At 37.3% G+C, this 15262-nt stretch overlaps 1 protein-coding gene across 5 annotated transcripts in view; it reads left to right on the top strand.

Annotated features, from left to right (window-relative positions):
* Positions 1-15262, top strand: part of kcnip2 (potassium voltage-gated channel interacting protein 2) — a 95111-nt gene that overhangs the window by 75915 nt on the left and 3934 nt on the right. For 3 of the 5 annotated variants that reach the window (XM_023326912.1, XM_005800410.2, XM_023326910.1), the window contains 2 exons: positions 14685-14809; positions 14890-14959. In XM_023326912.1, coding sequence (XP_023182680.1) covers positions 14685-14809; positions 14890-14959 — 195 coding nt within the window. Of the gene's footprint in view, positions 1-7630; positions 8551-12024; positions 12124-14684; positions 14810-14889; positions 14960-15262 lie in introns of those variants that run through there. The other 2 variants (XM_014469276.2, XM_023326909.1) reach the window with 2 other exon arrangements.

Genomic DNA, 15262 nt, shown 5'->3' on the forward strand with positions numbered 1-15262 from the left:
AATGAGAGTATATCTGCGTGTGCCAACTCCTCAGTGAGTACTTAGGCTAATGAAATTTTTTAATGGAGGATCTTTCCATTAAAAAAATGGAAAGATCCTGACTGTAGCATTCAGACTCCTCAGAATCACTAAAGGATTTGGAGACAACCTTTCAGAGACAACCATGCTTACAGAGACACTTGTAAGCATGGCCCCATAATCAATTGTTTGTTCAGATTGAAAGCAACGTATTATGTTGAGATTTTGCTGTAATGTTTTTATTTATTGACTAGTAAATCAATCTGTTACTTCCACATGTTTACATTAGTTTATATAGTGGCTACTTCTTTATTTAGACTTCTAATCGTCTTCTATTCCTTTGTTTTTTTTTTAATGCATGTTGGTTTTAATGTGTTTATGTAATTTTTTGTGAACTAAATGAAAAGTTGAAAGAAGCCAAAAAATGATATGTTTTTGCCATATTTCTTTCTTTTTTAAGACCCATTTTGTGTCATTCTCCGGTGAGTCAGAGCAAGGAAAGTGAGGGGAAAAAAATACATTTCATGCTCATTAATTTAATGAGCTGTGTTGCTGACCCTGCAATAAATAAACAGCATCTAATTTTGCAGAAAAAAAGAAAATGAAGTGAACATTTCCTTTGAGTGTTTATGACTCACTTTAGTTTCAAAGTTTTACGAGTTACTGACAGATTTTAGAGTAATGGGTATTGACAGGGATGTGCTGTTTAGGTTATGAGGTGGATATTGAATGGGTTGGTCTGTGCAGTACTGAGTGGCAGCATGTCTGTTGAAACTACTTCTTTCCCTCTCTTCTTTTTCCATAACTTTATAGAACTTTAATGTACCTTACAATACAAAAACTGTGATTATGTATAACTCTGTTATCCTGCTCTTTCTGCGTCTGATAGGTAGAGATACCTTTATCTATCTCCCAGTGGTTACTAAGCACAAAGCACCTGAAATCAACTGTTTGTGTATTATTTTTTTTAGTTGTTCCATGTTAAATCTTGTGTGAATTTGCCATGTTTCCATATCCACCACAGCATTTTTTCTTGTCTTTCATCTTAAAGGAAACAAACTTGGCAATGGGCTTTGTGAAGCAGTTAATGCCTGCGACAAGACTGAGGCATGAGGGCTCCTTCATCACTTTTGATACTCTGATGTGTCATATCCGTTTTAATGACTTAGCAGCTGGACAAGAGCCACAGCTACAATAACAGTCATCGGTCCATTGTCTTTTCTTATTTGAAATCAGGTTGTCAAGGTAAGAGGCCTAGGTTAGAAATGCACACTTCCTTCTCCACCAGCTGCTGCTCTTGATTCCAATACATTTCTAAGCTAAAAGGAATATTTAGCCTCTCCAAAAACGTTCTGTCTTTTCCTAGATCTCCTCCCAGTGGAAAAGACCAGAAAAACTTTCAGAAGAAGACATATTGATCAAATACTGCCTTAACTGCCTTGTTTAGATGCAAAGCAGCAGCAGCTCCCACCAGATGACTGAGCATGTCAGGGTGATCTAAAGTAAAGCTCAGTCACCCTATGGAGAAAATATTTGACCCTGGTTATGATTCATATCTCATAACCATAGATAGGGGTTGGAATCTAAACAGACTAACAAATTGAGAGCTTCACTTTTTGCTCAGCTATTTCTTTTTTCCACACAACTGCAGCAAAAGTTGGTCCTAAATAGTTTTGACATGCCAAACTACATTTGGGTTGATTACAATAAATTCCAATAACATGCATAGGAGTTACAGTACTTTATAATGTAAATAATTTGAATAAGTTAAAAGGGATGGGAATATATAGTCAAGGCGCTGCAGCGCAATGCCTCAACAAATTAGATGACAAAGTGGAGCAGGCTGAAAGGATCTTTACTCAATGTCTGAAAGACAAAGCTTAATGTTAGGGATAGAAAGATGTAGGTATCGTTAAGTGCAGAAGCTTCATGGTTTATGTCCAAATGTGAAAGCAGCTATTGAAGATGTTAGGCAATGATAGAGTGGTATTGGTATAATGCAGAAGAATAAGTGCTGTTAAAATGTTTTGCTGGTCACCAGAGGACCCATTTATGTCTGATTTCATGCACACACCTTTATGTCCATCTGCCCTCTCTGTAATTGCCCTTCAGTTGATAGGCGAGCTAATGGAGAATGGAGTGTGTTTGTGCTCGCAGTAAATTGAGATGGAGCTGTGGTGCTGCACACACTCTATGGGTACTCAGAATCATATAGCCTTCACTTTAGAGTCTCAACAGGAAAAGAAATGTCAGAGACAGGCTATTATTTCACGGTAATGAATTGTTTAATTTAATAAGTCTTATTTCTGTTGTGTTGCTAAAACAAGGGTGAACAGTATTATCCCTCTTTTAGTGGTTTGGAGCTGAAGTATATCAATAATTTAGTAAACTTTATTAAATCAGCAGCGAATGTGAAGGAGTCTGTCCTTGTTGTCCTTGTCTGGGTCTCTTTCCATCCGTGCACCGCTGTTGGTTAGCCAGCTATAGATGAGAGCCTGGGACACAAGGAGGATCACACAGGGGATATCTAATACCCAACTCACCCCTCTCTACCTTATTCTCTCCTTCGTTTGCGTTCCTCGTTTTTGTTCCAGCTGGCACTGCACTGTTGAATTTGATAGTAGCTGTATGCATGTCTTCAAGTTAAGAAGATAGTTTGTATGTCAGCTACTATGTGGATGAAAGAGAGAAAGACCTAAAGTTGGTGGTTCAGATCATGTGAGTGAAAAGATAACACTGTGAATGAAGTAATTCGCTCCGTCTTTCTCTTCCTGCCATTCACACCAACAGAGCTTTAAGAAAATGTTTAATTCCCAATAAAAGGTGAAAAAGAATATTGTAAAACTTTCTTTTAAATCTACATAGGAAGAAAACTGCCTTTATTAGGTGAAACACTACAGCTAAATATGCATTACTTTCTTATTCTTGCCAATCATTACTCCAAAATTATAATGTTGATTAATCTTTTTGGCCCTTTCTGGCACCCTTTTCACCCACATTATGCTTCCTGAGCAATATTGCTTTTTTGCCAAACTCACACAGCTTAGTGCCCTGCCCATCAACATGTGATTGTAGATTCTGATTGTAAATTATCTTACAGCTGAGCAACAGCCACCAGTGAAGAACGTTGATTATCTCTTCATCATGGAGTTTGGTGATGAGTGGGACATGTTATACACTGAGTGAACATTTTGTTTCATAGTTGATGTATTAGAAGCAAGAAAAATGGACAACATGTCATTTTGTTTGTATGATTGTCTTAACCCAAGGAAATGTGTCTGCAGAAATCAGTCTGTGTTACAAAGTGGAACTAATGTGGCATCTGTTTTGCATGTGTGATGAGAGGTTTTATTCCCACTAATCTAAATTTTAAAATGTGTTTGACAAATTAAAATACGCTTTCTAAAACTTGTTTCACTGATGTAGTGGTGTTGCAACAACAGCTGCTTTTTAAGACACTGAATTAAAGTGAAATTTATTTGGCTCTCACTCTGAACCTCCTGCTCATACACTTTTTTTCTCTCTGTCTTTTATTGACTTTTTTCATCTGGCTCTTGACTCGAGTCTTGTACCTACATAAAGTATTAACAAGGTTACAGAAGCCTAGGAGCAGGATTTACCAAAATTAATCATTTACGTCAAGCAGCAAGGGGATGGATTTATCCTGTCTTACATTTCCAAGGAAAAGCTACAAGTTGCTGCCATTCTGCTGCCAATTTGATCCTCGTTCATGGCTGCATCACAGCAACATTTGGGATAACTTTCTCATTGGCTCGTCTGTTGCTCCAACAAAGTAAACTGTTGTTTGGCTAGAAATGTTGTTGATTTCCTCTGTAAATTAGCTGCTGTGGCAGTAACCTCACATGCAGATCTCTAGTGGAATAATATCTCTGAACAGATGCAGAAATCCCTTAAGAGGGCTGAGCCTCGCTGTTAGCTGCAAGAAATATTTGTTTTTATTTTTTCCTTTTTGGGGTATCGATCCATTCAGGATGTTTTCTTGATTTGGCTTCTGGCAGCAAACAGCAGAGAGAGTCATGTTTATGCTTTGATGGAAATAGGCTTAGAGGCTTGTTGTGAGCAATGCAAATGCAATTTAGACTGAGTACTTTACACTGCTCAGAAACACATGACGAAATGGTAAAAGGACAGGAACCGTTAAATCAAGTACGAAAGTGACTAAAAGCACAACTTTTATTATTTGGCCTGATTTATTTGTTATTTTTCATCTCATGCTGTAGAAATACAACACAGAAGTAAGCATGTATCTATTCTTTCTGAAGAGCTCTGTGTGTGCAAAGGTGTTGAAAATTGTTAATGGCTCAGGTTCTTTTATTGTCATCGCACGGCTAGTCTGGTTCTGACTGGTGCTGAATTTAAATGAAACTTAAGAGGACAAAGAGGGGAGGTTGTGGGGTGGAGCCAAAAGTCCTCTTGAACACAGAATTGCAAATTAAATAGTTGGCTTAACACTGACCTCTACAGGTACAAAAGGGTAATTACCAAGAATAAATTGAGGAAACGTCAGATTATCAGTGTGCCAACAAGTCTATTACAGATCAAGTTCAGGTTGGCTGTTGTATTTATTCTTAAATAATAATGCATTTTGTTTATTTTTCTTTTTTTAAGTTGGATTTAAATTACATTTCTTTTTATTTGAGTATACTATTTTGTATAACTATACAGTTTTGGTTTTCTTATGTTGTAAATTTCCCTTTTATATACATTCTCCTATTCCTATATATTTTTTATTTTAAATGTTTTACCTTAGTTTGAATCTGCATGCTTCCACTTAGCTTTAGTATCGTTTAGAACACCTGAATTAATTAATTTATTTGGTTAATGAGTTTGTGCTTAAAGGGACACTCTGAAACTGCAACATTGGTTGCAGTTGCTTGTTTCCCTTAAAACACTTGTCAAACTCAAGTCTGGACTGCTATAACTCTTTATATGGACATAGACTTCAGTGGGACACATAAATGGGACCTTCAAGATAACAGTTGTGTGCTTAAATATTCTTTTATAAATCAAATGGAAGCAGTTTTTATCTGTATACTGACATATTAGATCAAAATGAAAAGTTGTTTAATATTTACTAACTCCTCATCTTCTAATAATTCATATTTTAACAGTTTGTCAATGGGTAGATTTATCGATACGTTCTGCCACAACCCCACAAATTAAAAGGAGTTTGACACCCTCACCTTATTGAACAATACCATAGTTTACAAATTCATTTAGTATTTCCTCTGGTTATCTTTGTCAGATATTAAGGTTAGTTTGATGACCTGAAGTATTTAAGTGTGACCAAAAAAAAAGCAAAAACAGAATAAATCTGTCAGAAAGCAAATACTTGCATTGTTAATCCAAAACTAAAAGATGTTCAAGATAAACAAAGGGCATTTAAACATTTTAGTACAAAAAAGAGAAAGGTTTACCATTTTTAAAATGTGAAGTCTCTGGCAATTATTTTTGATTTATTATCAACGGTCAGATTTTTATCAGGTCACAACATAGCTAATTTAAGACGTTGCCCCACAAAAAAGAATGTTAATATAATTTTCACTTTAGATTATGTTCATGCATGCAGAATGACATTTATAAATCTGAGTTCCTCCAAAGAGAAAACCTTTTTTTATTTTACCCTCTATTCATTTGCATTCATTTCTAATTCATGCTGCAAAGACTCGGCCTTGTTACGATCTGTCTGTTTTTTCTGTCTCACATCACCATATTAAAAATATCTTCAAATGCTAATGGTCCATGCAAATGAATCCCTTATTTCATTTGTCTAATTGAAAACACACTAGCCAATTTTGAGCACCATTTGTCAATGACCTCCTGTGTCTCATTTGCTTGATGCTTTCCCACACGTACGTTTTTCCCCCCGTCTCTTAGACGTTTTAATCAGTTTTGAGAGAAATAATTGCCCAGGTAGACGACTAAATATGGAGGCATTTCAATTAGGATATGTGTCTGGCTTCGGGCAAACTACTCCTCGCGGAGACTAATCAACTAAGACTGATTAACCTAACATTTTATTACCGCCTCAGAGAGCGCTTGTGTGTATGTGTTCATGTGTCAACATCTACTGTCGATTAAAATTCAGGCAAGTGAATGTCCAACATTATTTTTGGTACAGAGCTTCTCTTGGGGATTCTTTAAGCCATCATTTTCTCAAGCAGATGAGCCGTAAACAGTTTGGGCTAAAATAAGCTCAGTGACTTTTGCATTTGGAATCGAGCTGCCCTAACAGACCCGTTGGAGGTGGTGAGAGCGTCATGGGTGAGTCGGGGTTGGTGAGAATGGACATCTGAGAAGGTTTTCTGGTAAGCTCACCGCTGGCCTGCTAATTATAACACACAGTCTCTCAGTTTCCAAGTAAATTGGAGCAGTGCTTTCAGTCAACTGGCAACAGACTGCACAGACTTCATGCTGGATTAGCAGTGAAAGTGACAGCTGTCATATGGGGAGCTGGATGGAGATTTGCTTATTTACCCAACTTTCACAACCATCTGTATTTCCAATCACAGATATGTTGTTGGTTCTGTGTGTCTCCATTTTATTTAAAGCAGACTAATGAGGTTGGTTTTAAATTCAGTTGAAATAAAGTATTTACACATAACCTCTGTTTAACTCAAACATTTGAGTTAATTGGACACAAACATGTTCATGTATTTCACAAAATAGATGGTATCATGAAAGAACATCATGTGGAAATATTGAACAAACATCTCAAGACATCAGCCAGGACTTTAAAGCTCAGGCACAAGTTGATCTTTGAAATGGAGGATGATTTTAAACATAGTATTAAATTACCCCCAAAGAATCTTAAAGAAGACAAACTCAGTGTTTTGTTGTGGCCGTCACAAAGCAAAGGATCTCAATCGAAGAAAACATTTGTTTGTATAGCTTCTCTTAGATTTTTTTGTAACAAAGGTTTGCTAGTTGAAGTTTAATGGTTAGTTAGTACCTTACAGCATTCCCGGTACCATAAAGTCTGAGCAAATATTTATCAGTGAATGGAAAGTTTACTGCTTTCAAACTGTTATTGTTAAAATTTGTTGAGTCTGTGTGATCTGTAGCCTCGGTTTTCTGTGATTAGTTGACAAGAGTAGCTCCCGTCAACTAAGGACAGGAGCTACTCAGAGATTACAATCTCTGGCTACAATCTGCTTGTAATTAGAGGTAATTTGAACCACTCAATCATCTATCTGTCATCTCTAACCAACCAGCTCATTCTTGTTTGACATCAGCAAAGCATTTTCGCCCACACGACTGCATAAATTTTCTTTTATGGTAAATAAAATCCAGGGCATTGTTTCTCTATACAAATCAAACATATCATTATAGTTTTGCTTGTTTAAAACCAGTTTTTAATTTTTCTTTTCAATTTTTTAAGACTGATAATGTCAGCGACCCAGATGTGAAAGCAGCATCTTCTTTCCCATCTGAAAGGTTCAGCTCTGTGCAGTATTGCGTATGCACTACATGTTGCCCAGCTTTCACTTCCAGGCTGTGTGTCTGCGTGTGCACATGTGTCGATTTTACACTCAGGGGATATTGTCACATCTGCGAGTTTGCCCACAGTAGCTACTGCGTCAGATGCCTTGGATTTCTATCGTCACTGTTTTACTCTCGTCCTTTTCCTAATCTTTGTCTTTTTCTTGTTCAAAAACCTCCATTATAGTTTTTTTCTGCTTTTCTCATCACTGCTGTTATGTTCAGCTCTGACTGTTGCATCTTGTCTCTCCTGTCCAAATGTTTCTTCTTGTCTCTTTCCTTAATTCGCTGCCTCGTTATTCTTTTGTTTTCTCCCATGTTTCCAGCCTCACACTACCTTGTTTCACCTCTTCAACTGCAAGTAGTACTCATCTCCTGTTTTCTCTTCTTAAATTTATCATCCTTTTCGTCCTTCCTCTTTCACTCATCCCCATCACTGACCCAATTAAGCTCGAGAGGGACACAGAGAGTAGCGGAGTGACGGAGCCGAGGCACGGAGTAGAGAGAGTTTCAGAGTCAGAATCTGCAAAATCAGAGAGTCTGAAAACAATTGCCACCAACCTGTCAGGACCCACACAGTGAACGGTCCAAACTTCACCTGGAAGCTAAACAACCTCTGACAGGCTGCTGGAGGCGGAGGAGGGAGTCCACATCCCCACCGGCTTTTTCTTTCTGCTCTGGAAAAGAAGAAACGAGGAGAATAATAATCTATTTTCAGTGAAAAATAAAGAGGGTGGGGATCCGTGCAGAGTTATGATGGCTGGACACGGCACGTAGAGGAGGACTGAGAAACAAGGACAGCACATTCCTTTTTGGAACCTATTTGTTGGGGGGGGTGTCCGAAGGTGGTCTTCACCCCCCGCAAGGCAAGAGTAAGATTTGTGTGAACAGGAAAGGAGGAAAGGATGCATCTGTTCTTCCGAGACAAGTGGGAGGTGGAGGGGCTGCAGACTGTGGGCATCCTCCTGGTGGTCTGCAGCTCCCTCAAACTGATGCACTTTCTGGGGCTTATCGACATCTCTGTGGCAGGTAAGGGAAGTGTTTAGGAAGGAGCAGAAAGCCTCGAGTTAGTCAAAATATTTAATGAGGTGATGGGACAGTGGGGAAACACTCTCAGCTGGCAGGAGGCAAGAATGCTGTGTGTGTGTCTGTGTGTGTGTCTATTTCTTTAGAGTTAAACATGACGTCTTGTCAGACCAATTTCCCACACTCATTCTGTGCTGATAATGTGTGGCTGGATGGTATTGGAGCATCTTCTACAAGAAGAATTTTTCTAGGAAACAACTAAATCTGGGCTTTACTTTGTACCGTTAATATAACTGAATTTATACCTATGAGGGAGTTATTTTCTAGTTCACTATGATAAAATTGTACATTTGAAGTTCTCAGATTCATTCAGAAATCTCAGATTTGAAGTTTACACAATAGAAAACTACAATTTACTCTGGATTTCTGAATGAATTTTTTTATCAAAGTATTAAGAAAGACTGTGTGTTTTTATTTATAAAGTTATAATAATATAGCAGTTATTATTATTAGTAGTAGTGGTAGCAGTCATAGCAGCAGTAGAAGAATTTTAGTATAACCTTTTATTCATAATTAAAGGTTATTAGTAAAAATTATTTTCTAATTAATTTAGTTATTTCAATTTTGTTTGAGTTCTAGGGCTAATTTCTTTACCCCATTATTTATTTGTTTATTATTATGACATCTATTCATTATCTAAACATACTTGTCCTACCAGGGTTGCAGGTATTATTACTACTATATTTTAATAAAGTAAAAGACAATTCCAGTAGCCAAATTAGTTTACAATGGGTTTTTTTATAGGAACTAGTAATAATAATGATATTTGGAGAAAATAAATAAATATTTAACATATTTATTTATCTATAAATAAATAACAGAGATGCAAAGAGGTCTTGATTAGAAGTCCCTACGTTATAAATATCTGGGAAGATCATGCTGAACTGATAATGTGAATTCAGACAATGTCTCTTAGCCAGAGTGCCACCAGGACACAAGACACAGCTTGCATGGCAGACTAAAGGCTTTCTGGTTGGAAGACTTGAGCATTTATCCAAAAATATCTTTTAAAAAAATCTACAACTCAAAATTCCTTTGCTTTCCTGGTTGTCTGTGTTGTTTTCTGTTTTCTGTCTGGTTTTCTTCTAATTTTGTTGAGTTAAAAACGTAAATAAGTAGTCTTCATAGACTTCACACTTGAATCTTTTGTGGTTTGGTTTAATTATCCTGATACATCATGGGTCTAGAAACACAATATTTGTACAAAATCTAGTATTGCCACCCCCCAAGAATGAAAAGGTGTCAAGACTACCCGCACTATTGAACCCAGTAGCACTACAACCAAAAAGCATAAGAAGGAAAACTTCTTTCATTTTACTTTGACATGGAGCAGAATAAAAGTATTTCAGGTGTCATTGTCAAAAAATAAAATGACATCAAAGGTAACTCAGCACAAATTCATCATGGTACTTTGGCAGCAAAAGAAATCAGACAGAACAGACTGACAGACAGACAGAAAGAAAGACAGACAGAGGAGGTGGAGAGTAAGCTATGATGTGCTGACAGAGGCTTTGATGATTCTTGCAAGTATTTTAGGCTCAATGCACCATGCAGAGTCAGCAGAGGCACAAAACCCATGAAACAAAACTGTTTTTTGTTATTAGACTATTTCAAAGCTTCAGAACGATCACTGTTGCATTAACCAATGCATATTGTGATATTCTTTCATCTTTTCCTTGTTCCAGCCTGCTGATTATAAGGTCATTAGTTTTCTATATTTATAATCATTTGCATGCATAAACTCCATCAACTTACCTCTGAGGAACGCTGATTAATTTTTAAAGTCTCTGCTATTGATTTCTGTGACATGGTCTGTTTTTGGGTCCATGTAGAGAAAGATAAATTGCTTACCTGTATAAACAGCTTAAAGCACAAGGGTAGGTCCTGTGTTTAGGTAGTTGGATAGATGAGTCTGCCAGACATTGGACAATGTGTTCTGCCTACTTTGTTTGCAAATAATGCCACAACCACAGGCGAAGAAAGTGACAGTCCCTGGGGCTGCATGCGACAGGAAGACAATAGGATGACACATCATAGAGGCCGTGGTTCGGTTTATTTTCACACCAGATGTCCTGTACTGTTCAAACCATTGGCTAGTCTTGGAAAAACACCAAAGTCATTGTGCGTATGGAAACTAAGATGCAGTATTCAGTAGCTGGGCTTTGTGTGTAAAATTAAGTCCATGTTTTGCCGCTTTTTCCAGCTAACTTTGTGACGTTTGTTTGAGATTATTGTTAGGAAGTTTGAAATATTTTTTTTCTAGATTTGCAATGATACTACCCATGGTTATTTCAATGAAACTGAAATAATGTGTTTTTGGAAGAGTTTTGCCATCCAACAAAGGTCACACACTCCAACATGTCATTGGTCTGCCTATAGCTCTGTTTACGGAATGCCTTCGCTATTTTTATTATAATAAGTTTCTCATATTTATAGTTTTCTCAGAACTGCCTTAATTTTTCGCCAAGATCTTATAGAGATGATGGAAGAGTCAAACTGTTTTTCTCCAACATGTGTCAAAGATTGTAGATAGGGTTAAAGTCTGGACTCTGTTGGCCAATCCATTTGTGAATGTTATTGTCTCGCACTATGCATGATGGGTGCATGCCTCCTTGCGCCTCTCTTCTTACACTCTGGATCAGGGGAAGTTCTGGACTCATCAGACCACATGATGATCTTCAGCTGCTCCTGAGTGCAATCTTTATTCTCCTTGATAAACTTAAAGCTTTTTTCATTTAGTCTCACTGATCAATGATTTTATTCAGGCTACTTAATTTTTTTGTCCCAATCTCTTGAGCTTGTTTGCAATATGGATGTGTTAATGCTCTTATGTTCAATAGTGAACATACCTGGGATTTCTGCTGGTGTTTTTGATTTTACCAAACATGTATGTGATCACCTATCACAGTCATTTGAGGTTTTGGTTTAACCACATTTCTTCCACAAACATGATGGTTCCCCAGCGTCTTTCTAGTTTTTAATAAGGTGTTGGACAGTTCTCCACACAATTTTAATAGAAGAGATTCATATATTTCCCCCAACCATAGAATGTGCCTTTGAAGAAGGTTTTTAAGAAATGAGAAGCCACCTCCTGCATCGACTAGGGTTTAAATAATGCTAGCTGAAGCATAATCATCCATAATTACTCAATGGGAGCCTCTTACCTATTTACTTTGTTAAATCCAGGTGGTGATACTTTTTGACAGCCGTAAATATTGGGATGCAAAGAGAAAATGGTCTCCCTTTGTTGAGCCAACCCAGAAGGCAATTACCTGCCTGAACAGCATGAACTAATTTGTTGCATTTTTTTTGTTATATGTTGTGTGTGTTTTGGTTCTACAGGCATGTTGCTAGAGAAGTAAATAGACTCATGTCAGTGTACATATCTAACCTCTGTGCTATGGTTGGTGATTGCAGGTAACCCCTCCACCAGTCAAAGCAAAAAAACCATAAAGCAGCGATTCCTCAAGCTGCTGCCGTGCTGCACGCCCTCGACCACTCCCTCAATCAGTGAAAGCAAGTGCTCCTTCACTCTCCATACATCTCTTTGCTTTTCTTCCAATAGCCTCTCTAGAAAGTTCACATTAACATTTGTGTGGATGCTGTCATTATCACATTCAGTTAACATAACACAAAGAAATGGAGAACCTCACAGTTTGAATTAAGCATAAACCCAACAGGTTTGGTGTTACAGTGTGACATCTAAAAGTAGAAGATGTGTGTTTGTACTTAATAAACATAGTTAATATAAAGTATGTTTATTTGTTTTGCCTCTAAGTCTTTCACTTGAGCTTGAGTTCTTGCGCTTTCTAAGCAAATTTGTGTGAAAGACGCTTCATGAAAACCAGGACTGTTAACATTGCCAGGTATTGGAAAGAATGCTTTGATGACCTTCTTAACCCAGTCACCTGGTCCTCCACAGAGGAGGCAGAAAATAAGACCTGGGAAGGTAAGGTAATATGACAGAGGTCACTGATTAAAAAAGCTCTCCAGTGCCCCTGTACCCTGAAAGCTCTGGACATTGTAAAAATGTTGTGATTTACAAGCATTTTTGGTGTTGCAGTGGAGGGTGGGACAACACTGACAGAGTGATTGACCAGGGTGGTTTTTACAATTGTGCTGGAGAGCATGTTCCAGCAATTGTATCACAATACTTAACTCTCTTAAGTAATCTTTAGTGTGCAGAGTTTGAAAGAAGGCAGTAAATGATTCTCGAGTCTTGGACTCCAAAAGAAGAGTGGTTTTGTCCTGGCTGTTGAACAAATGCTATGGGGGTCTTAGGACATTTTGGTTGGTCAGTTCATTTGTGTTTTGTGGGAGTTGGTACTATAAGATCACAGAGAGTCTTGCAGTATGTTTATAACTAAGGTAAGTGGTGTGTCCTCACGTTTTTCTCCAAATCATATTTTTTCCCAGTGTGGATTGGTCTCCACCAGTGCTTCTGTTACTCTCCCTTCTGTTTGTGTCATTTATTTATGGAATCTCTGCAGCTGATATGGTCCCTTATGCATCTTCAAACCAGGATTTTTACCATGTCCTGGAGCAGTTTGCTGCTCAGACTGATGCAGCTGGGATGAAAGTCTGCTCTTCTAAATCTGGGGCCATCATTCTAGACTGTAAAAAAGTAGATTACACCTGGAATTCAGTTTCTGTCTGAAGGGGTACCTTGATGTCTTTTTCAGAAGTGATGGTACGATGAAGTGGTAAATGAATAGACGGATCTGGATCTCATCTTTTGTAATACAGGCCTGTCTATGTGCTAACTCTTACATATAGTCACGAGATATTGATGATGACCAAAAGCAGGAGATCACAGCTAAAAATTAGCCTCCTCCATATGGTGGTCAGTCTCGGTGTCTGTGGTCATAAAGAGTGATGAAGAAGAAAATGGGATAAAAAGGGGTTGTTAAGCTAGATGAGAAGATAAAGTAGAATGAAAAGGGATCTTAGGAGAGTTGAGGAGAAAAAAGGGGATGAAAAGGTGTCTTAAAGAGAGACTAGGAGAAAATGGATTGAGGATCATAAAGGAGGAATGAGGAGGATGAGTGAAATAAAATTGAGTTGTAAAAAGTTTCAGGATGATGGGTGGGGAGAGAAGACAAGTAGAGAGGAAGTGAGAATGAATAGACAAGCTGCAAGCGGAGAAGGTTCCAGAGCATAAGACAGAATACTGCTCGAGTGTATCAGCTATGAGTGGTCTTACCAAAATATGTGGTTTTTATTCTTAACCTATCTACATTCATACTGTAAACATTTGGGCTTTTATAGGCTGAAAAGCTAAAAAGAAGGTAAAATAACCATTAAGTTTGTTTTATTCATATTAATGATCCATGTCCTTTACTTCACAAGCGCGTTTATCACAGTTCTGTAGGTTCAATCACATGAAATAGTCTTCCAGTGTCCTTCAGGCAAGTGAGAACAACAGTTGTTCCTGGAAGCAGTATGTTTTACTGAACTTTCTGTTTTATTCTCATTCATTAATAAAACTTTTTGTATTAGTCTTCTAGATTGTCCACAGGATGTACAGATTCACATTAGTCTACTTCTTGAAAAGTGGTTGGGGTGTGCTTGTGGATGGGATATGTATTACCAATGTTTGGGATGGTAACTAAAAAGTATGGTTTCCCTTTTATAACAATCTCTGTATATAAATTATTGAAAAATGTACTTTACTTAAATTTACTTCTGCCCAATGAATCTGAGTAACTATGACATCTTTAGAATACATTTTAGAAATGTTTTGTGATTCCTGTTTTAAATGCAACAAGGTGTGTAAGCGAACCTAATCCCAATTAAGTTGCTCATCTGAACTCAAAATGTGATTATTTTCCCAGTACATGAATTTATATTGCAAATTTTCTTTGTTTCATTGAGTTTTCTCTCCTTTTTTAGTTGTGAAAATATATATTTTTTTGGTTTTGTTTAACGTTTAATTTACGTAGAACGAAAAGTGTAGCTGAATGTGAATATATTTACATGACTTTGATATTACTAGTAAGATGACTTTCACTTCTTGAGGTTTGGATGTTGCCTGATGGCAATTTTTTCAGTGACTAACCCTTTTATGTCTCTTACAGACAGTATTGAAGATGACTTTGAGTTGTCTACTGTGTGCCATCGCCCTGAGAGCATGGACAAGCTGGAAGAGCAGACAAAGTTCACCAAGAAGGAGTTGCAGGTCCTCTACAGGGGCTTCAAAAATGTAGGTTTCCATTGTTCACTTATATTCTCAGCTACATTTAAATATGTTAGTATTTTCATTTTCCTTTTGTTTTCCACTAGGAGTGTCCGAGTGGAGTGGTGAATGAGGAGAACTTTAAAAACATTTACTCCCAGTTCTTTCCTCAGGGAGGTGAGTTCCATTTTTGACAGTGCAATTTAAATTTTTATATTTCTACTAAAATAAACGTTCAACAAATAAATGTACACTGCTGCAAAATAATCTGACATTTATATTTTTCTGTTTTTGCTTTTTGTGTCAGGCCTAAATGTTTCAGGTTAACAAAAATAATATTAAGATCCGACAAAGATAACCTGAGTAAATACTGTTATGGCTCAACTCACAGGGCACAACAAGTACAAATGTACAGTATTAACTAAAGGGTCTAAGTAATTTATTTAAATCAAATGTAGTTAAAATAGAAGTTTCTAATAT

Source organism: Xiphophorus maculatus, chromosome 22 (assembly GCF_002775205.1).
Source record: "Xiphophorus maculatus strain JP 163 A chromosome 22, X_maculatus-5.0-male, whole genome shotgun sequence".
Taxonomy (NCBI): Eukaryota; Metazoa; Chordata; class Actinopteri; order Cyprinodontiformes; family Poeciliidae; genus Xiphophorus; species Xiphophorus maculatus.